A 21,309-nucleotide genomic window follows, 5' to 3' on the forward strand; every position below is an offset into this window, starting at 1 on the left:
GAGGTTGTTTACAGCTTCAGGAAATAAAAAAGTCAAAATGGAGCCTGTCAGGGTATGATGCTGCCAGCGGTGCCATGTTTGCCTGGTGCTTTCTGTTTGTGGGCCAGCAAAGAGGAAAGACTGTTGGCATCAGAGAAAGCAGTGGCATTGGAGAATACACCCCAAAATTTGATGAGGAAGGAGAAAGTGAACTACAACCAGTAATTACTACAGCTGATGTGTGTCTTCATTCCCCAAATGGTCCTTTATACCTCAAGAAGTGGGTTCTAGATTTGCAGACTTGGTAGCTGCTCTAAGTCCTTAGTTGTGTAATCTTTCTTCTTCTGCTTCAGAACGGAGGCCTGGTGTTTAAAAGGGGATTAAAACCATACTGGTGCTTCTAGTGTCCTGGAAATAGGGTTTTTAGCTTTTTTTTATTTTTTCTTAAAATAGGCCTCAGTTAAAACCTCCTCCTTTTCTCCCAGCTCTCCGACAGAAAACAGGTAATAGTGCAGCACAGAAGTCTGTGTATGCAGTGGGTTATACAAGCGTGACAGTAAAACCTTCCACTCACTGCTTGTTCAAAAAGATGTTCTCTCTGGTCACCTCATGTGTTGGTTTCAAAGCCTGTGGTTGCACAGACCGTTACGTAGCACCATAGCACGTCGAGTGCCAGTCCAGGGGACGTGACGAGGCCATGTGTATGGCGTGGGAGAAGACAACAAACAGCTGGTTTTGGTCATGAGGGAAATAGCACGCAACAGGGTCTCTTTGAACATAGGCATGCTTGTGCACCACTTTATTGTGCTCTTATGGATACAAGTTGATAACTACTTGGTTGCAAGACTAACGAGAAAATGGGTAGAGGATGACTCTACAGGAGTAGACGGTGAAGACTGCTCACTAACAACTCTAAAGCAGGGGTAGAATGTTACACACCGGCCTTAGTTTACAGATCTGTTGTCTTGAACTGGTTGGGTGTTGAATACATGAGGTTGAATCAGCTGTTGGCTCTGGGTAGCAGTTTTACGGTGATGATTCAGCATTAGTATTGTCTTTCCTTATAAAGGAAAACAGTTTGCTTTCTGCCTCTTTCTTCAGAAATTCAGCTGTTATTGTAAATGATTGGAATTAGCTGTTTACTAATGGTTGTTTTGAGTGCATATAGCCATTGAATTAGACTTTCTGCTACAAAACCAAGTAATTTCCTAATTAGCACCTTAAAGGATCACCTTTAATGCTGCCTTCTGCACATTTCCACTTATATCTCTCCTTTTTTTCACGTCTTTCCTTCACCTTAAGTCTTTCTTCGTTCTTCTCCAGCTGCCATCCATTTCCATCTGCCCCTTTGCTGATTCATTGTTCGTGGTATGAACTGTTCTATTTGTCCTTGGGAAGAAGAGAAAAAGACAAACTCCTTCTTCACAGTCATTCTTGTCTTGATTTCCATTTCAATTTTCTCTTATTTTTTTCCTTTCATTTCCTATTTCTGTTTAGTAGCCCTCACTTCCCACTCCCCTTCAGCCTACTTCATTTGTTCCCCTGTGATGGTGCTGGTTGGCCTCTGTTGCTTTCCTGTGCTGGGGAAGGAGGCAGAAAGGACACAATTGGCAGGAGATGGCTTCTTGTAGGAGTCACGGGAGGACCATCCTGCCTGCTGCCATGCAGTAAGATGTGATATGGAGTTAAACTCTGTGTCAGCCAGCCCAGAGCAACTGTGGTGTTTAGTTAGTCCTTAAAACAATAAGGGGACAATATTTAGTAGATAGGATTAGATCAGCATGTGTCACTGTGATGGGTGCATCTGTCTGGCTATGCTTTCTATCTCTTCTGGCTGGTAAGCTGTTAAATGTAGTATTTTCTGTTGTTAAGACTATCAGTTACAGTAGCATTTACTGCATGTTGCCACAAGAGTTCATAAAACTCATCTTTTAGTTTTCTTTTGAAATACAGTTTCTTCTCTATTTTGTGGGGATGGAACGTCTGTCCAGGATAATGCTACTTAAAAATGTATATTTTATTTGCAATTCTAGGAATGCTTTAAGGGAAGCTGGGCCACTCACAAGTTATTACACAAGAAAGCAAGTAAGTACTTTAAAAAAAAAATAAAAAAAAATCCATTTTACTGTTGTTTTGAATTTTTTGTCCTGTGCAACCAGTTCTAGGTGTCCCTGCTTGAGCAGGGCGTTGGACCAAATGACCTCCAGAGGTCCCTTTCAGACTCAACTGTTCTGTGTTTCTGTATCTAAGAATGGTATTGATTTTTCCAAGATATCTGGCACAGGATTCTGCATATCTGAAAATTTTGTCTGGTTCCTGGTAATCTACACATCTACGTAAAATTTCAGAGACAGTGGTACAAAAATCTCTGTTTCTGTTCCCTTTTCTGTTTATATGAAGTATTCCTTGATCTACGTTGCCAGGTATGTGAACAAAGAAAGAGGGATGCTGAAATAAAGGGCAAGGAGAATAATAAATCATGCTGCTGGGTTTGTTCCTTCATAGCATGTTGATATCAGGTGTAGTAAAAGGCAGTGAAGTGGGAAAGGTTCTTGGGAAGTCTTTGTGATGAGACACTTGCTGGAACGCACGCGAGCCGGTCAGAGTGCGGCTGTTCTGTACGTCTGGGTTCTACCACTGTGGGGGGAAGAAAAAAGGAAAATAAATAAATGATGGGAGGATGTATTGATTGCAGCTCAGATTTTGCCAAGTTTAGTTGAAGGTAATAAGAGTATCAGTGTGCCTTAGTTACAGCTGGTAGCTCTGGCACAGAAATACTAGTAGACTGGTAGATACTTCCTTACTTGAGTAGTAAAAGTAATCCATGAGTTTAAAACCAAACAAGCAAAAAGAGAGAGCAGACCCCAGTTCTGCCTCCGTTGCCTCTTCCCCCCCACCACCCTGCCCAACTTCATCAAGCCTTGCTTAAAAGGGAGGTGGAATTAAAAAGGAAGTGGCATGGCAGAAATTCAAATCCACATATCATTTACCTCCTCCTTTCCTAAAACCCCATAAAACTGTTTTTTCTGTGATAAGTGTGCATGGTTAATAGGCTGGAGTAGCACAGACAATTACCAATGTTTTCCCTGTTTCTGCCATCCCAGTGGAGGGGTCTCATAGTTCACACTTGCATTCTGTGTCCTATTTGTGCCTGCATGGATATGAAACCGTCTTTGTTAGTATTTCTAGTAATCCTCTGGTGCAGCCTTCTAATGCTGTTGTTTATCTGACAGCAAATTTTCTTATGATTCCACTAAACCCATGATCTTTTTGGCTTCCTGGGTAACTGCTGAGCCAGCTTGGTTCTGATAGCCTTCAAGACCTCCATGCAGCAAACTACTGAAGCATCACAGGGGAATCCAAAATACAGCTTCATTAAAACTGGATTTTTAAAGTATTATTTCTCAGTGGTTCATCTAAAGTGAATGTCATGTGAGCAGATGGCTCAGATTGTCAGTCACAGAGACTCTGAGGAACTCGCATTAGGGCTTGCTATAGCAGACCTGCCATCTCCTCATTCTTGTGAGACATAAAAAGAGCAAACAAACTTATCAGGTTATGAGTTAAAGATTAATGCTGCCATGCTTTTTCTTAACCCTTGCGTCCTCTTTCCAAGTAAATAGTTTTCTTTTTGGCAATGCTCACAATCTACTTGCTTCAATCCTTTATGAAATAAATTCCTTCAAACTGCCCTGTTAGGATTTTGTTATTTGTGAATGAAGTCAGTCACTGGACCATGTCAGACATGGATTTCACAAAGCTGAGAGAGCTGGGGACCTCCAGCAGCTTGGGACCATCTTGTAAGGTGCACACACTGCCTGTCCTGAAATGCAGAAATGGCAGCATCCACACTCTCCCCATCAGATCTGGAGGGATAGCAGGCTCCACATACTGAAACTAACAGTTGGTTAACCTCCTTCCTGCCCCAGACCATTTCTGCCACTGAATCTCAAGAGCAATCACAGAAAAGGAACATTCATCTGTAGATGAGTACAAGAGTATTAATTGCAGGGATAACGAGTGTTTCTGTAGAACTGTGCTTTTTCCCAAGAATGAAAATAAGCACAGAACTCTGTTTTAGAACTACAAATGAAGAACAACTTAAATAATTGCTACACTTCATTTGTGTATTCAGTACTGCTGTCCTGACATTCCTCAGTTTGACACTGAATAAAGATAAGAGTTGGCAGGATGTGAATTTTGATTGTGAAAAACTTAAGGGCAATGCAAAATGATAACTGCTACTTACACTTTCATATATCAGTATCTAAAATGCCAGAAGGAGTCAAATCTGGACTCAGGTACTTCTAGGTCACTTTCTGGACCCCACAGTTCTTATTCTTAGTAGGAGTGATTTTGCTGCTGCACTATTATTTTTTCTTTTCTCTTTTCAGAAGATGAAAAAGCTAAGCGTGAAGTTTCCTCTTGGACCCTGGAAGGTGACGTTAACACAAATCCTTGGTCTGGTTATCGATATACTGGTAAACTCAGGCCGCACTATCCGCTGGTAAGCAATGGGTGCCACTCTGTGCTCCGGTGCAGCTGCCTTCTGTAGCAACTGATTGACCAGTCTTGACCTGATTACTTCTCACATTTTAGCTAAGAGAGGAAAGCTTCCTAAACAATCTCATCCTGATGGCAAGGATGTGTATGATTGTGTCCTTATTGTGGTTCATTTTGATTTAACTTGATCTATCTCTTGTTATATTTAAAATGAAGGAAGTGCCTGTGCGGTAATCATGCATCAGTAATAGGCTTAAGCTCTTACCTTTTGGCTGCACCTTTTGACATTGCTGCTAGTTGAGATGATGTCTTCTCCTAGCTGTTTACTATTCTCACCTGTAATGGAGCAGCCTCCTTCAGAAAAACTCAGATTAATTAATTTAGAATTTAAATAATTTTTTTTCATATTATTTTATGTAAATGGTTTGTAATAATCTGGTGAGTAAACTGCTGAACAGCTCTGCTGAAGGAACAGAGGTTATAGTGATCTCCAGCACTGGAATGGTGAAGAGTAACTGAGTTCAGTATCATCTTCAGCTGTGAAAGGTGGATTTAGACGACAGCCTCAGTATAGCTGTATTTTTAAATTGGTATAAGGTTGTACGTGGAATAAGCTCAAAGTTTTTACAGGAGTAACGTCATTTTATTTACATGTGCTAGAAATGCTGCCCCTGTGGCATCCTCTCTGTAGTCTGCTCCATCTGTTACAGGCTCGTGATAGAACAGATTAACAGAGCCTGAGCCCATGAGTGTTTGTCGGTGTCGTTGGAGAAATTGTGTTTTGGATATGTCACTGGCCAAGTAGTTTAGTAGTGTTATTGCTAAACACTTGCTTTTTTGTCTCCTGGCTGCTGTAGGATTGATGCAAATGGAACTATAATAAAAAGTGCTTATGACTAGAGTGATGATTAGAAATAACCATCTTGCTAATAGATGCTAATAACTGGAGAGAGGAAGGATGTATTTTGATCCAGTACATTTGCAGTCTGGAAAGCAGCAGAACTACCACTACACTATAACAGGGATAATATGTTACAAAACCAAATTCATTTACATGACACATAAAAGTTTGATTTTTTACAAAGCTGTGAAGTTGGCTGTCAGAGGTTGTATAATATGAAAGTAATAAAGAGTAACAGGAGAGTCTTTAAGAAATTAAAATTAGAGCTCTCTTGGAGTGTTTGCATGCATCACAACTTTTTCTAAGTGGAATTAGCCATATTTCACTGTATTTAATTTTGCTGCATTTCATCTGATTTTATGACTGTAATAAGTGTTCTTGCAACCTAACCAGCTTTGACTATGATTTATTTAGACACCAACAAGACCTGTGCCAAGTTATATTCAGAGACCGGATTATGCTGATCACCCGCTAGGTAACTTGAAATAAATCACAATTATGGAATGTTATGTTTACTTTTTGTTTTTCTTTTAATGGAAAAAGCCTTTAAAGCATGAAGGAAATGCTGGAGAAGAGAATCTCTTAATTTAGCTGTTCTTTTCACTCTACCTCTTCTTCTGCCATATTAAAAGATTTTTTCAGAAATAATGGCTACAAGTATTTTGTAGAAGTCCACAGTCTTTAATGTGTTCTCTTTCAAAGATGTTCAGGGAGGAAAGGTCAAAAACCATGCAAGTCCCAGTCCTGTGCTTAACTTCATTAAAAACAACAATAAATTGGCTGTTGCAGGTGAATTCTGCTAAGCCATTCTCAGTGACATCAGTGTATCTGTTGGAAATGTGTTATAAAACAACAAAACCAAACAAAAATGCAGTAAGCAACCCCCAAAAGAAAACTGATCTATGAGTTCCAGCTATTTTTGGACACAGAGAGAATGCATTCAAAATTACTTGCTTATTTGTTTGTTTTGGTATTTTCCCCTTTTCACCTATGAGTTCCAGCTATTTTTGGACACAGAATGCATTCAAAATTACTTGCCTATTTGTTTGTTTTGGTATTTTCCCCTTTTCACATCGTTATTGGTACTTTGCATTTCCCTCAAAAGCTGCTGTAAACTCTTGTTAGAATTATTTAAAATCTTCAGCTGTTCTTTAGTTATTCTTTACAGAATGCAAATAATTTAAACAACACAAAATACTGTCTTTTGGGGTGTTCAGCTATAAAACTGGGCTAGCACAGAACCTAGTAGGACGAATTTACATGTTTTTATCAGCTGACTATTGCAGTAGTGTAACTAGAGATATTCACAAGATTATAAAATCCTTTATGGCTCTTTTAAAATGTTATTTATTATTGCCAAAGCAGCTAAAAAACCCCCAAAACCAACCAAACAAAAAAACAATCAAACAAAAAACCCCACTTCTCTATGAATAACATAGTATCCTTGTAAATCTGATTTTTAAGGTTGCGTTTTGACTAACTGGACATGGTTTTATGCACAAGTGTTAGGCATCCTGAGCACCTGTGGGCATTACGATATGTGAAAGGCTTATGAATTCCAGTTAATCTGGATAATGATGATAATGACTTGATGGGTTCGTTACTTTAGTCTGTGGGAAAGTATGTGCTTTTATGGCCATTGGTAAGCTGAGTAAGCTCCTTAGTTGGACATGTGTAGCAATCACTCCTCCACATAACGTGGGGTTTTTTCTTTCTTTTTTTTTTTCTTCTTCCCCTTTTTTCTTTTCAGGAATGTCTGAATCTGAACAGGCTTTAAAAGGAACCTCACAAATAAAGATACTATCATCTGAGGATATAGAAGGGATGCGAGTAGTGTGTAGGGTAAGGGGTTTTTTTGTCTTCCTTACAAAGTACCTTTATTCTTTAAAGACCTACAGTGATATCACCAGTTTGTGACAACACATTGGAGAGTACAAACTTTCAAACCGCTTTTGAGCACTGAAGAATAGTTTTTGAAAGTATTTTCTTGGTCTCTTTCTCCTTGTGACTCCCAGTTCACAGTAAACTATTTTGCAAGCAGGAAGGTTATTTTTATTTGTTTTCTGGCTTTGCTGTCACTAGTGAGATAATCTGTGGCTGAAACACCATTACTGTTAAGAATATATTTTATAGTGTATAAATGAGAACTTTTTCCTCTCCTAGGGTTAGTACCCTAAAAAGCAAAACCAAAACAGAGCCCTATCCCTAACATTTTTTTTTTAATATGTTCAATTGTAATCACTTCCTTTTGCTTAAAGTCAGACTTTGAAGTGTATTTAGGTAGTCTGGTTTACGTTTGTGGTATTCAAGGAAATTGTGGTCCAGTTCTTAATTGGGATATTTTCAAACCTCACAGAGGTGGCTTAGTAGTATAATCTGTAGACATCTTGAAGTCTTTCTAGAGCTCAAGTCTGCCCAGCTTTTCTAGCAATCTCAGTGTAGCTGTAGAAAACGGGTTGTTAACCTTCTTGGGAATAGTCCTCATCTTATTTTAAATCAGTACTTTTGTTTGCAGCTTGCTAGAGAAGTATTGGATGTTGCTGCCATGATGGTGAAAGCAGGTGTAACTACTGAAGAAATTGACCACGCTGTCCATTTAGTAAGGTTATTTTATTGTTCTTCTGGTGTTTATAAGTGCTTTTTGGTGTCTCTCTGTTTTCGAATGATTGCTATGTGGTTTTTGTTGCTGTTGCATGAATTCCTGTTCTTTATTTTGAACTGTTTCCCAGTTTGAAGCTAGTGCATATGTTAGAAATATGTTAGATGTTAGAGCGTAATTGTTAAATTCAAAACGAGCCCCAGGTTAGGAACTCCTGTGCCTCTTGCTGCATCAGCTCCTTCCATGATTTCCAGCTTCGGATTCCCCCTAAGTTTCTTCATCTGTTTTCTCAGTTAACATAATAGAATTTTCTTTCTTCTAAACCCTTTTTGCTCCACAGATACTATTACATAAAAAACATCGTACTAGCCCATGGAACTTTTTTTTTTGTGCTCTGTGTTGTTGGTTAAGACGTGAAGAGGAGAAAGTTTAATTATTTATGATCACGAATCAGTACTGAGGAACCTGAGAGAGAATTGAAACAAGATGTTTAATACAGTTAGGCAAACAAAAGCCCCAGTCCAGTGAAGTATTTGAAATACATGTTCAAGTATTTTTCTGGCTTAACTATTCATAGATACTTGAATTGTGTAATTTTTATTTTTCTTTATTGTTTTCTCTTTAAAGCATGTAAACTGATAACTGAGGATACTTGTGTGCACTGTGAGGAGGGCAACAATTTTGGTATAGTTAAGGTTGTTAGAGAGCTTGCTGGTTGCTGTTCTTCTTACCTGCATTTGCAGCTGTTGAGCCAAGATTGTAAGGAACTTAATCTGGTTTGATTAGGCTGGAGGTTTCTGTTGAACTGCATTAAACACTAAATTATTTGCTTATACATAGTGTCCAATCTGAACAAATAGTAGTTAAAACGGTGGTGTCCCTCCTTAGCAGTTCTTGCAAACTTTTGTACGGCAGATTGTTGATTCTGACCGATATCCCTAGTTGTTACTTTGCAGTTTTAAAACAGTATTATTTTTTAAAAATTAAAATAAAAAGTTAACACAGGATTATTTTTTCTAGAACTGTTCAGTATGTCACATAGTGTGTATACATATCTATACATAAAAAGTATATGTCAGTTTTGCAAAAATCTCAAAAAGGTTATTAGAGGGAGTGCAAAGGAAGCAGCTTAAGGTTTTAAAGCTAGGGGTGAAAGTGTGGTGATAAATGTTATTTTGTGTAGCTTGTGTGTTTTGCAAAAATACTTTTAAGTGTTAGACCAGTTGCTTAAGAACAGTCATTGAAAATGGCTGGGTTTTTAGTCAAATAAATATCGCCATGCTTTGTTTTAAATCTGAATAATTCAGCGTTGGTAGTTGAACATAAAATAAGTAGAAACCAAATTAAAGTAGCTTTACTTTCTTCTTGGTAAGAAAAGCAAAGCATAACAAAATACTGTAATGACAAAAAAAAAAAAAAAGCTTGAAGAGTCTGATTTTAAAGAGTCACTGCTTTTCAACCTGTCATTCTTACTGTAAAGCTGTTGTGCATACGTTTGTTCTTCATGCAAAATTTACTAACGTAAAGTGTAAATTGTATTTTCTAAATTAGGCTTGTATTGCAAGGAATTGCTATCCTTCCCCTCTGAATTATTATAATTTTCCTAAGTCATGCTGTACCTCAGTGAATGAAGTGATCTGCCATGGAATTCCTGACAGGAGACCATTGCAGGATGGAGATATTGTTAATGGTAAGTGCTGTGAAAATTAACCATCCCATTTCTAACCTTCAACACTTCAACCTTCTATCCAATTAAACCACATCGTAAGGTGAGGTTTCACTAGCAAGTAACATGATTGGAATAACTTCTTAAAAGAGGGTTTTTTTCCTCATATACCAATTAACCTCTGCTCTTTAAGTACTTAAATTAATGAGTTTATTTGATTAAACCATTTCAAAAGTTTGGTCCACCTTAAGAGCTTCATCATTCTTCTACCCTGGTCTGTGCATTAGTATTCCACTTGTGGGCTAGGTTCCAGTTGTTCCAGACTGTATAAATAGTGAATAAAATGTATATTGAATTATTCAACTGGATTAGTTCTGTGTGAATTCTTGATTAGATTGCCCTAGATCCTTAAAGTTTTGTTACAGACATGATGATTAGGATGATTATAAAGGATCTGAATGGTGAGGCAATGTATAGGTGCATATTAAAAAACATACCCTTTTTTTGAGCATCTTACAGCCTAACAGTACCAGCTGCTTTTTGTTCATGGTGCTCAAGGTACTTGTGCCTCCTTGAGTGGTGTGGGATACTTTTATAAATTACTTGACTGTTTGGGGTTTTTTTTTTTTTTTCTCCTCATTCATTTCTTTTTGGTTTGCCAGTAAAATGTAATGACATTTGTTTTGTACAAACATTTGCACCTTTGTTCATTGCATTAGTTTGCTTTTCTCTTACTTGTAAAGAAATAACCAGCATATCCTAAGGCTTGGCCTACCTCTGGAAGCAGGTTGGAATCCTTTTAGATTGTCAGACATTTGATATGTGTTAACATGCAACAATAGCGACGAAGTCTGCAGCTCAGTGCTGTGGATACCAGCCTTTTTGGAACAAGCCTCATGATTGCTGCCCCTTTCTAGGTCAGGTTTGCTCTGGCTGGTAGCTCTGAGCTGTAGCATACATGTAACCATTTAGCCAAAGCTGCTTTATCTTTTTTTTAATTTTAAAGATGATGCCTTTGCCCAGCTCTCTATTGTTGCCAGCTTTTCTGGCATTGCTGGAGTCCAAACTAAGAAGCCCAGTGAAGCGTGCTAGGTTGGCTTCATGTACGTGGTGCCTTACCTCTCCACTATTTGCATGCCAAGGCTGTACATCAGCACTAGCAGGCGCATTTTATAGGAGGGTTCAGTCATACCTTTGTTCACATCCCTGCCTGACTGCACTTGCCCAAGCCTTGAGCCTTGTGCTTTGTTTTGATTAGGAAGAGCTAGTTTATTATCTTGTAGCTGAGTAGGTCTTGTTACAAAACTGTCCACGTTTTGTAGATTGAACATGTGTTCCCCATGGGCTTAAAAAGCTTCCAAGTCTTCTAGGCTTCCTTTTGGTAAGGTAGTGGCTCAAAAGCCTCTTTAAAAGCAGGAACAAAACAGGGTACAAAGTAGGAGATGGAAGTACTGCTTTGGAGAGAATGTGCCCAGTGAACAGTGAAGGGAAGTGCCCATCTTTCTCTTTACTTCAAACTTTTTAGCATGCTGGAAGCAAAAGGTGGCCATGTCAGAGTCCAAAACAGGTTTTTGGAATCGCAGGAAGACATCATCCAGAAGGTACTGGCAAGTGACATCTAGTCCAACCTCCCACTCTGAGCAGGGCATCATAATGTTTTGTTATTGTACTGTTTCCTGGGAGCAGATTCTTAAACAAAGCTGATCTCTCTGCAAAGTGAGACGTTCTGGCCAAATCTGGCACCATCAAGAGAAAGTCTTGTAGTCACGTGGCCTGTAGAGATAGCCTCTTTGCAGCATGTAGTCTGGACAGTGTGCTAAGGAGCTCGGATATACAGTTCACAATAAACTTACCTAGGTAAGTTAGCCAGGTGCTGGTTTCTATACAGTCTTGTTACTTTATTAGATATGTACACAAGTCCAAATGCTCCAGCAGTCCCACCCAGCCCTGCAGTGGGTCTGGTGTCACCCTGCACATGCACACAGCCACAACAGGGAGCGTTGTTTTCGTGCGGTGTTAATTTCGTTGTTAAATGTTTGCCAGCGGTACAGATTTACTGTTGACACCAAGGGATTTTTTTTTTTTTCCCATGTTTCCTGTCAAGGTTGTACTGGTCTCTCTAAGCAGCTCATATACTGTATTCCTAAATTATGATCGCTCAGTGCAGTTTCCTTCATGGCTGTGGACCTGTGAGGGGGTCTGCACGTGAATTTCTTCATCAATAGCAGTTCAATAGCTATTCTAGTGGTTTTGGTGCTCTAGCAGCTGCTAGTCCTACCAGACTACTGACAAAGTCTGTTAAACATAAAAGTATCCATTCTAACACAGGAAGTCAACTTGATATGCAAATCTAGAATATTTTGCATGTGTTTACTATATGTAGTGACTGTATAATGGCAGGTTTTAATTTTTTACTCATCTGCTGTGAGAAGCAGGATACCAGACGAGATGACAGCTAAGTCTCAACTGGTAGACCTGTTGCCGTGTTTTCTAAAAGGACTATTTGCAACAAGCATCTTGAATGGGTGTTCTTAATCCAAAAAAGCTTATCTTTTTTTTGGAGTGAATTAAAATAAAAAAGATTTTTTTTCCCTTATGAAAAATACTTATGCTGCTATTTTTCAAGAATGAGTTATATCACTTTTAGTTTACAACCAACTTTATGGACAAAGCAAACAAGTTAGAATTTTGCTGCAACATAATTCTAAACCTTGGTTGTTTAAGTGTTCTCTTCTCATTCTTGCTGCTTACCTGATACTGAATGTTTAAATTCTTTTATTTGAAAGAAAAAAGACAAAATTTTAAGTCATTTGATGTATTTTTCTTAGTCAGGAATACTGTTGGAAAGTTGCTGTGTATATAATGTTCAAGAAATTTTACCTTTTTGTTTGAAAGCAATGGGTTTTAGCATTACAGTTTTTGCAAAGGTGTGACTTACTATTCTAAAGAGCATAGAAATTACTGAAGTTAAAATATGGGTTAAAGCATGATTATGTACCTTTTAAAAATTAATTTCTCCCATTAGAGCTGGAATTAATTATAAAATAATATTTTAATCAGGTAAATCACCGTGGACCAAAGAGCTTCTCTATCCTGTTTTTATATTTTCCTAGAAATCAAATCATAAGCTTGCTGTGACTGTGTTGCATTGATGTGGGGTTTTTTTATCTTCCCTTTTTTTTTTCTTTTTCTTTTCCTTTTTTTTTCTTTCTTTTTTTTTTTTTTTAAATTAAATCAAACTATTGACCGGTGAAATACTCTCTTACTAATTAATTCTATAGAATCTACAGGGTAAGCATGAGAGAATTGATTCTGCTGGAAGAGTTTACATCTGGAATTCTTCCAAAGTAATATTATAACTTCACAATTAGAGCTACATTTTTACATGTTTGTCCTCTCACAAATCAAGAGACAAGAAATGAGAAATACAGTGCCAGTTTTACAATATGTCTGGTATTCTTTGCAGTGGATATTACTGTCTATCGTAATGGCTACCATGGAGATCTAAACGAGACGTTTTATGTTGGAGAAGTTGATGAGGCTGCAAGGAGGCTTGTCCAGACAACTTATGAGTGCCTAATGCAAGCCATCGATGCAGGTAAACCCTTTGGCTGGGCCTGAAGTGTTATGGTTTTGGTTCTCAAACACGAGTGCTCATATTTGCTGTTACCTTGGAGTAACTTCTGTTGTAGAACGCAGAAGCATTAGTGTGTTGTCCTGTCATATCTTTCAGTGCCCACAGAACTTTAATTATGTTGCTTAGATATAACTCAGGACAGCTTCACTGAGATACACAATGAGATAGAAAGGTAGCTAGAGAATGTTACATTCCGCTTCATTCACAAAGGAATATACTAAATTCTCTTAGGTAAATGGAGAAAACAAAACAAAAATTTCCCAAGTCGCTGGAAATATTTGTATTGTCTGTATCTTTTATATCCTGCAGCTTCTCAAAATCCCCAATAAAATTTACTCACTCCATGGCCTCTAAAGACTGAAGTTTAGGGTGCTGTGTATGAAGGCTTTAAACTTGCATTTAATCAGAAGTAAATGGAAAAAAACCAAACTTATAGTGAACTTTGGTTAATAATTTGGAGAGAGATAGCTAGCCAAGCTATCCATATGAAAAAAAATCCATATGAACCATGTGTTGCATATATGTGGTGTGATCAAGAAAATACTGCAGAGTTGAGCTGTGAAGAATATAGATTACCTATTTGTGGGATTACTATTCTGAAATTACTACTTTGTTTTTTCAGACCTAAATGAGAATAATGTTTATCTTCTCTACCTTATTTTTATAGCAAATATTATGTGTGTTGTCTCTTCCTTTTCATATCCTGGCTTTGTGTAAACTGTGACAGAAATTCACCTTTGTGTTCATTATAACGAGATATAAATTCTCAGTGTAACTTTTCTTTACCAACTTTTTAGGTTCTGTAACAGGTTTTAATGGGCTTTAGACATTCCCTGCTAGTAGGAATGCCAGCAGCAAGTGTCTCAGCTGTTTAAAAGGGTCACCTCTCCCTTGTTTAAATCATCTTAATTTCTTGACATTGGACTGGCAGAGCTCAAAGGAGGAGAGTTGTATGAGAGAGACATGCAGAAGGATGAGATGTTGTTGCTTTTATGGTAGTATTACTCCCTTGTCCAAGTGCTCAAAGTGAATTTTTCCCACCATTTTTATTTGCTTCAAACTCTTTAACTTTTAAGGCTTCCTAAAAAAGCCTTGTCAAAAAAGTTAGTCCTTCATATGAACATTGTTACTTGCTGTAGCATTGCCACTAAAACCTTGTCTAAGAATAGAGATACCTGCTTTGTCTTTTTTCTCTCCCTTTTTGGTCCTTCACGTATAATCTTTTTTTCCCCTTATTTGTGTGCACTTTTCACATAGCAGTAGAGAGCTCAGTGTATATTAAAATACAGTTTATTCGTTGAAAGAAGCACAGCGACTCTGGGTATGAGAAGTTACAAAGTAATTTGAAAGTCTTTTGTGGTTGTTAATTTCAAACTTCAACATCCTTTTAATGCATGAGCACTTACATCTGCAAAAGGAAGAAAGCAGTGTTTTTCTAAAGAAGGACTTTCCTTCTTTCTCTCTCACTTTCTCTTTTATACGCGACTGTTTCCTTCCTCTCTCATGTTATTAGACACAATTATATACTTGGTGGATTAAGTGATCAGAGAAGGTTGCTCCCTAGAACAGATAGCTGTACAACCCACGAGTGCCCCAATTATATACTTGGTGGATTAAGTGATCAGAGAAGGTTGCTCACTAGAACAGATAGCTGTACAAGCCATGAGTACCCCAGAGATAGTAGCCTGAATGGTATTTGATGGTTAATTATGTTGAAAGCAAGCTCTGTAAATTTCCATCTGTATCTCTCTACCTAGAACAGATAGCTGTACAAGCCACGAGTGCCCCAGAGATAGTAGCCTGAATGGTATTTGGTGGTTAATTATGTTGAAAGAAAGCTCTGTAAATTTCCATCTGTATCTCTCTAATTTTGCAGTAAAACCTGGCGTTCGGTACCGAGAACTGGGAAACATTATTCAGAAACATGCTCAAGCAAATGGATTTTCAGTGGTTCGGAGCTATTGTGGGCATGGAATCCATAAACTTTTCCATACGGCCCCCAATGTGCCACATTATGCCAGTGAGTATTCGCTCCCTTTGGGTTGTCCTGTAGACAAGAAGTGGTTTGCAATGAAGGCACCCGGTTTACTACTTGCTTGTATTCTAATGAGGTAGCATGTTGCCATGGCATAAGCCATCAGGTTATCATTTTTTGCACTTGTGAAATAATATGTTTCTAAACTCTGGACCATAGCATGCTCCATGACCCTGAATAAGGTGAATATATTATATACTGAGCCAGTCTGTGCCTACACTTAGTGTTAGCTCTCATCTGTACTGGGTAAGTGCTCATTGTTTTTGCATGAATTCCCAACTAATCCCTTAGACATCCTTGTCTGATATGAACAGGCAAATGTTTCTGTCCTTAGTAGATCTAAGCAAAAACCTACTGCCATTTCCAGATGTAAATAAAAGGCTTTTTGAATGGTATAGATGGGTGTTGTGCCTGAATGTGGATCCTGTTATGTTTCACTTTTCTTTATTTGAGTGTTGTGATCTGATATTCCTGGAAATTTACTTGTAGTGTGTGGCAAAGGAGGAACAACCTTCCCCATCAGGTCCTCAGCTTTAGTTTTTGGAAATGGCTATGTCCCCATGACAATTTTTGGCAGCAGGACTAAGAAACAGCATCCACAGAGGCAAAGGAGAGAAGCTTAAGTGCCAGTGGACAACTAAGGATAGAATAAATATCATGAAGTGGTAATAAACATTTCACACCCACTTCAGCTGCAAAGCTAGCCTGATAGGGTATTTATTGCCTCAGACCCGACACATGCCTCCATCTTCTCATCTCCTGAGGAGCTTTAACACAGGCTTTAGTCATAATCTAGCAATCTCTGACTTTTCATGTCATCATTTCTCTAAGTTATTTTTTCAGAGAACAGAGGAAATCTATTAATCACAGGGTAGAAGGTTATAAATTCCTGGTATTTACTTTTTGTTGTGTAAAATTAAGAAAATCTGGACTCTGTGGAGATGGAGGGCATTGTATACCAATTAAAATACAATCAGAGAAAAAAATAAATTTCTATCTTTCCTGGCTCTTGGGAACTTTGAACTTTTTTTAAAAATTGAGCTAAAATGTCTGTTCCCAAAAAGGAAGATGCTGTTTTTTCTGGTATTTTGAAATACAGATTCACAGCAAAAGCAAAGTGGAAACACCTGAGGGACTTAAAGTGACTTGGAGGAAAAAAAAATTGAAAGCTGCTGCTTATTTCTGGCTTGCTATGAAAGGATTTTTAAAAGCAAAAAGCTCATTTAGTAAGCCTTTAAATTATTTAATGAAATAATGAAAACTACAGGGAATAAAGGACAAAATTTGTTCAGATGCAGAAAACTTAAGTGTTGCAAGCAAGAAATAACTAGCAGAGGATGGAGACAGAGGCAGGACCCTTTAAGTAAAGGAAAAACGTTCTGGTTGCTGTTGTGTCAGCTTGATGTCTAAGATTTTTAAAGCATCCAGGTGATTTAGACAATTTAGTAGATTTACACAATTAAGAGTAGACTGGGGGGTGGGCAATCTGTATGTGAGAATTCATGCAAACTGCCTACAGCAGCAAAGTAGCTTGGAGCTCAGGGTTGCTGTGCAGTACGGGAGCTTGTTCCAGCTCTCACGTGCTAGGCTGGATCAGATCGAAGCTGCGCTGCTGTTCAAGGTGAAAGAGGGCAAAGGAACAGGGCTGAAGCCTTTCTTCAGTCAACCTGCACTCCTAGAGACGTGCTGTGCATCAGCTCATGTGCCTCCACATAAACATTTTTGTGTCTATAACATGAAAAAGTTCCAGTGTTATTGTCCTGGATGCCTTGAAATTCTCTCCCTTTTTATGTTAGCTAAAGAAACAGAGCATTCTTACCCTGACACTGCTGTGACCCCATTACCCAGGGCAATGAGGAGGGCAATGTGTCTTTCATAAATGGCATAATGGGATTACTTTACTGTTGTCATATTTTGACAATTTATTGGAGCTAATGGTTCAGTGGAAACAGATTAAGAGGTTTCACACCTTCTCTGAATATATTTAAGTGCTTCTTATTTTTATTTAATTTTTTTACATGATTTTTTTAAATCATAGTAGTCTGCAGGAATTCCTGTATTAGGGTTGTTCAGTGTTTTTATAGAACTGGCTTTGAACTCTAGAGAAAGGCAGTAATTAATTTTAAGCTCCTTGAGTAAATACTGCAGTGTTGGAGGAGGGAGAAAAGGAAAAAACGAAGGGAAATCTTCATGTAGAATTAAAAATGGACAAGTGAGCGGGTTGTTTCTGAAGAGTTTTTCTGACTTTATAGTATTCCTGTGTATCCTTTTAGGACAAGGGTTCATTCATTCACCAAGACGGGTTCACTTATTCTAACCTTAGTGTTTATTTTATTGCAGAAAATAAGGCTGTTGGAGTCATGAAGCCGGGTCATGTATTTACAATCGAACCAATGATCTGTGAAGGTAAGCAGTTTAGTAAAATCACTCTTGCTTACTGTTAAAGAGCGATGGAATAAGATGGTGGTTCTATTGTGTATAGTTGATAGGCTTTTAATTTCTCTGTAGGGAACTGATATCTGTTACTTAAAACCAGTCAAAAAGTCATCATTTATGTTTTTAGGTGGTTGGCAAGATGAAACATGGCCTGATGGTTGGACTGCAGTCACAAGAGATGGAAAGCGATCTGCCCAGTTTGAACACACTCTCCTGGTCACCGATACAGGCTGCGAGATCTTGACCCGGCGGCTGGATAGTATTCGCCCCCATTTCATGTCCCAGTGATGGTCTGGACTGAGCAGGTGGATCTGAAAGATACTTTTTTTCTTTTTTTGTCTCTGTACTATGCATTTTTTTAAGAGTACAGAATAGAGAGATTTCATCATTTTCTTTGTTCTCAGTGATTGTAGATAAGAGGAATATCTTGAAGAACCTGACCCAATGTCTGGAAAAGCAGAGAAGAATTTAAAGAATTTCCTGCTTTCCTCCTACCTACAATACTCATGCTGTCTTCTTCTTCTTTCTTCAATTATCTCTTTAGCACCTTTCTTCCGATTAGACCCACAATTGCTTCTGTTGCTGCCATGATATTAGCTAGAAAAGCGTGGGTAACCTTTCCCACTGGGACTTGATGTTTTGGGATCCAGGTTTTTTTCACCACTTCAGTGTGCCCTGTCTCTCTTGCTGTGTGGACGGCACCTGAGATTTTAAGCATTTCTAGTTCCAAAGACTTGCTCCTGCTTCTGCAGATACTGTTCTAATGGGCTGGGCTTTGTTTGCCAGTTGAGAAGGGGGCAGAAGGAAGAAGAAAGGGGTGTATGTTGCCGAGAACAGGCTACCCTTACCTTTATTTCTATCTCCATCTCTCTGCTGATGACCTCTGTGGTGATTGCAGCTGTAGGTGATGCACTGTTAACGGCAGGACTTGTTTCTCTTGCCGGGGGTTTGATAGTATGGGCTTCCTACAGGGACAATGAATAAATTCTGTTGTATATGCAGCTCCCTGGGATAAGCTGCTTCTTGACGAAGCAGTATTTACAGGCAGTCTCCTGCTTTTCCCCCTCAGTTAAGTGGATTTCATGCTTTTGGAAAGTCTTGGAGGGGCAGGTATGAAAACTGATCTTTTTTTTCCTCAGACTAGGTATAGAGTGAGCAATGTTAGTATATATACCCCTCTATTTTCTGTTAATGGGTCGTGATGAGCTGGAAAGTGTCACGTTAAGGAGTGTGGATTGATTAAGCCTCTCTTGTCTCTGCCCTTTCTTTTCCCATGCCCACTTCCTTTACATCATCTTTGGTGTCTCTGCTGAGGGAATTTATTTTTTCTTCTGAATTGTAGTGAAAAATTTTTCGGACTCCATTGCAGACTTAAGTCTTACACCACTGTAATGCAAGAAATAGTTAAACCAATGCAGACATTAAATCATACAAGCATGGGCATAAAACACACCTTATACAAGGTGTCTGGTGAGTTTGTTGCCACATCAGGCCCAAGCATATGAAGTACTGTGTACCTCTGGCTCCCCTTGGCACTGCAGAATTTAGGTGGGGGAAAGGGGTTCGTGCTTCATAGAGCTGGACTCGTGTACTACCAAATACCAAATCTGCCAGAAAATGTCTTCTCTGCCCTGAGTGCCTCAGACCTCTGTTGCTGTCAGAGTATCATTGCGATGTTTTCATTACCTTTATTATTATTTTTAATTATGCAGTAAAGTGACCTGAAATGATGCAAATAGAGCGTGTGTGCGTGCGTATGCGTGTGTAGATTTTAAGAAAACAGACTCTAGTACCTGAGTGGGAATTACCTGTGCTGAATGAGATGTAATGTATTGAGGAGATGACTGTCCTGGAGGTTTGCCCACCATATCCTTCACTTGAATGGTTACAACAGTCTTGCCTTTTCTATATGTGTGTGTATGATTGGGGGGGGGCTTCATTTTTGGTCTATAAAATAAAAGTTGCAGCTGCTTTTAACAGAAATAACTTTTTTTTTTTTTTGTGATCCAAAACCAGACATGGCATTTTCAGTTATATCCAGGTTTGCTTGCACTAGTGCAAGCCCTACTGGTAGATGCATGCAACCACTTAAAAATCCTTAAACCTGCACACATGCCACCTGAATACCTCTCTGTCGTTGCACCAATACGACCAAATTTGACACTGCACTTTTTTAATATAGGTAATCTGTGATGCTATGCATTTCATGCTATAAACTGAAATCACAGCATGCAAACGGTGTATACTGAGTTCGTACTATTACAGCATTTTTAAGCAAGTGGAAAGCTCAGTCAGCATCTACACCAGTTCTTTCAACGTGAGAGAGCACATCAGCCTGGAGAACAAAATTTATTAAATAAAAATATTGTGAAAGGCTATTTTTTCACCTCTCTATCTGTAACTTTGTTTGAATATCACATATTAGACTTGTGCTGACTGGATTTGGGAAACTGATCTATTTTTGATTCTTATAGAAGTTGCTATCCACTTAAACAAAAAAAAATCACACATCAAAACAAAGACCACAAACCAATTTGTGTTTCTAGTACATTCTAATGAAACTTTCAGGAATTGTACACCAATTTGCCAAAACCACAATCCTGCAATTAGTTCTGAAACAATCTCTTAAAGTATTTTCCCTTAACTATAATGTAAGAGTGTGGAAGCTTTTCATGCTTCATCACATGAATGTTTAAGGTGAGAAGATTTGGTAACTAATGTTGAAGAAAAGTAGCAGCATGAGAAGATGTGACAGCTGCCACTTTTACCTGACAGCCAGCAGCGTATATACGCATTTCAGGTACAGTCATTTGGTGGAAACTTTTTGTCCACTGAAGTCCTTACAGTTGTCAAGGTGGTACAGTTCAATACAATACCCTGATCACCAAGAATGGGGTACAAGCTCTTGTGTTTGTGAGCTGCCTTTGCTAGCTGGGCAGCTTCAAAGAGACAACTTCAAACATGCTCCATTTGCAGGACCAAGTAGTCTGAAAACTCTGCTACACAATGGCTAGGACATCAGTTCTCCAGGCTGGGAAGAAGCTGTAAGGCTTTAAACTGAATGCTCTGGTATCACTAAACGTCTTTGTTGTTGACTTAGCCTGGTATTACAAGACCAGCTTTCCAAGAAAAGCACTCAAGATGCAGGTTCTCTAAAGTAATCATGTAATGCGGACATGATCTTGATCTAGTAAGTTCTTGATCTAGTCTGTGCAGCCTCGAGGAACAGCTGTTGTGGTATAAATATTTTAAATCTGTTGGATCCAGTTGTGAGGTAGTTTGCTAAGATGCTGAGCTAATATCCTGTTGATACCATCTTGTAGTTAGAGACTGCTCTTGCTGGAACAGCTTCTTGACAGCAAGTTTTCTACTGAATTCTCTAACCTTCAGCCAGCATTTCTGGAGCTACAAGGTGCTGAGAATCACCCCGCTGGGGTGTTGGAGGGCTCACTTTCCTGGTACAAATTCAGTTTTTATTTCTACCAGATGCTCAAAATTGAATTCTTAGGACAGTCACAGGAGTTAATGTTGTTGGTTTACTCTGTCTGAAATG

At 38.6% G+C, this 21,309-nt stretch overlaps 1 protein-coding gene across 1 annotated transcript; it reads left to right on the top strand.

The window, feature by feature from the left end:
• The first annotated feature begins 1,596 nt into the window (after positions 1–1,596).
• On the top strand, positions 1,597–18,197 carry METAP1 (methionyl aminopeptidase 1). Its single transcript, XM_029084688.1, is given in 11 exon segments — positions 1,597–1,653; positions 2,013–2,064; positions 4,374–4,486; positions 5,798–5,858; positions 7,134–7,225; positions 7,899–7,982; positions 9,534–9,672; positions 13,115–13,246; positions 15,162–15,305; positions 17,661–17,726; positions 17,884–18,197. Coding segments are annotated over 11 exon segments (1,101 nt in total). The 3' UTR covers positions 18,045–18,197.
• Positions 18,198–21,309: the final 3,112 nt, after the last annotated feature.

Source organism: Antrostomus carolinensis, unplaced genomic scaffold, assembly GCF_000700745.2.
Source record: "Antrostomus carolinensis isolate BGI_N321 unplaced genomic scaffold, ASM70074v2 scaffold13174, whole genome shotgun sequence".
Classification (NCBI taxonomy): Eukaryota; Metazoa; Chordata; class Aves; order Caprimulgiformes; family Caprimulgidae; genus Antrostomus; species Antrostomus carolinensis.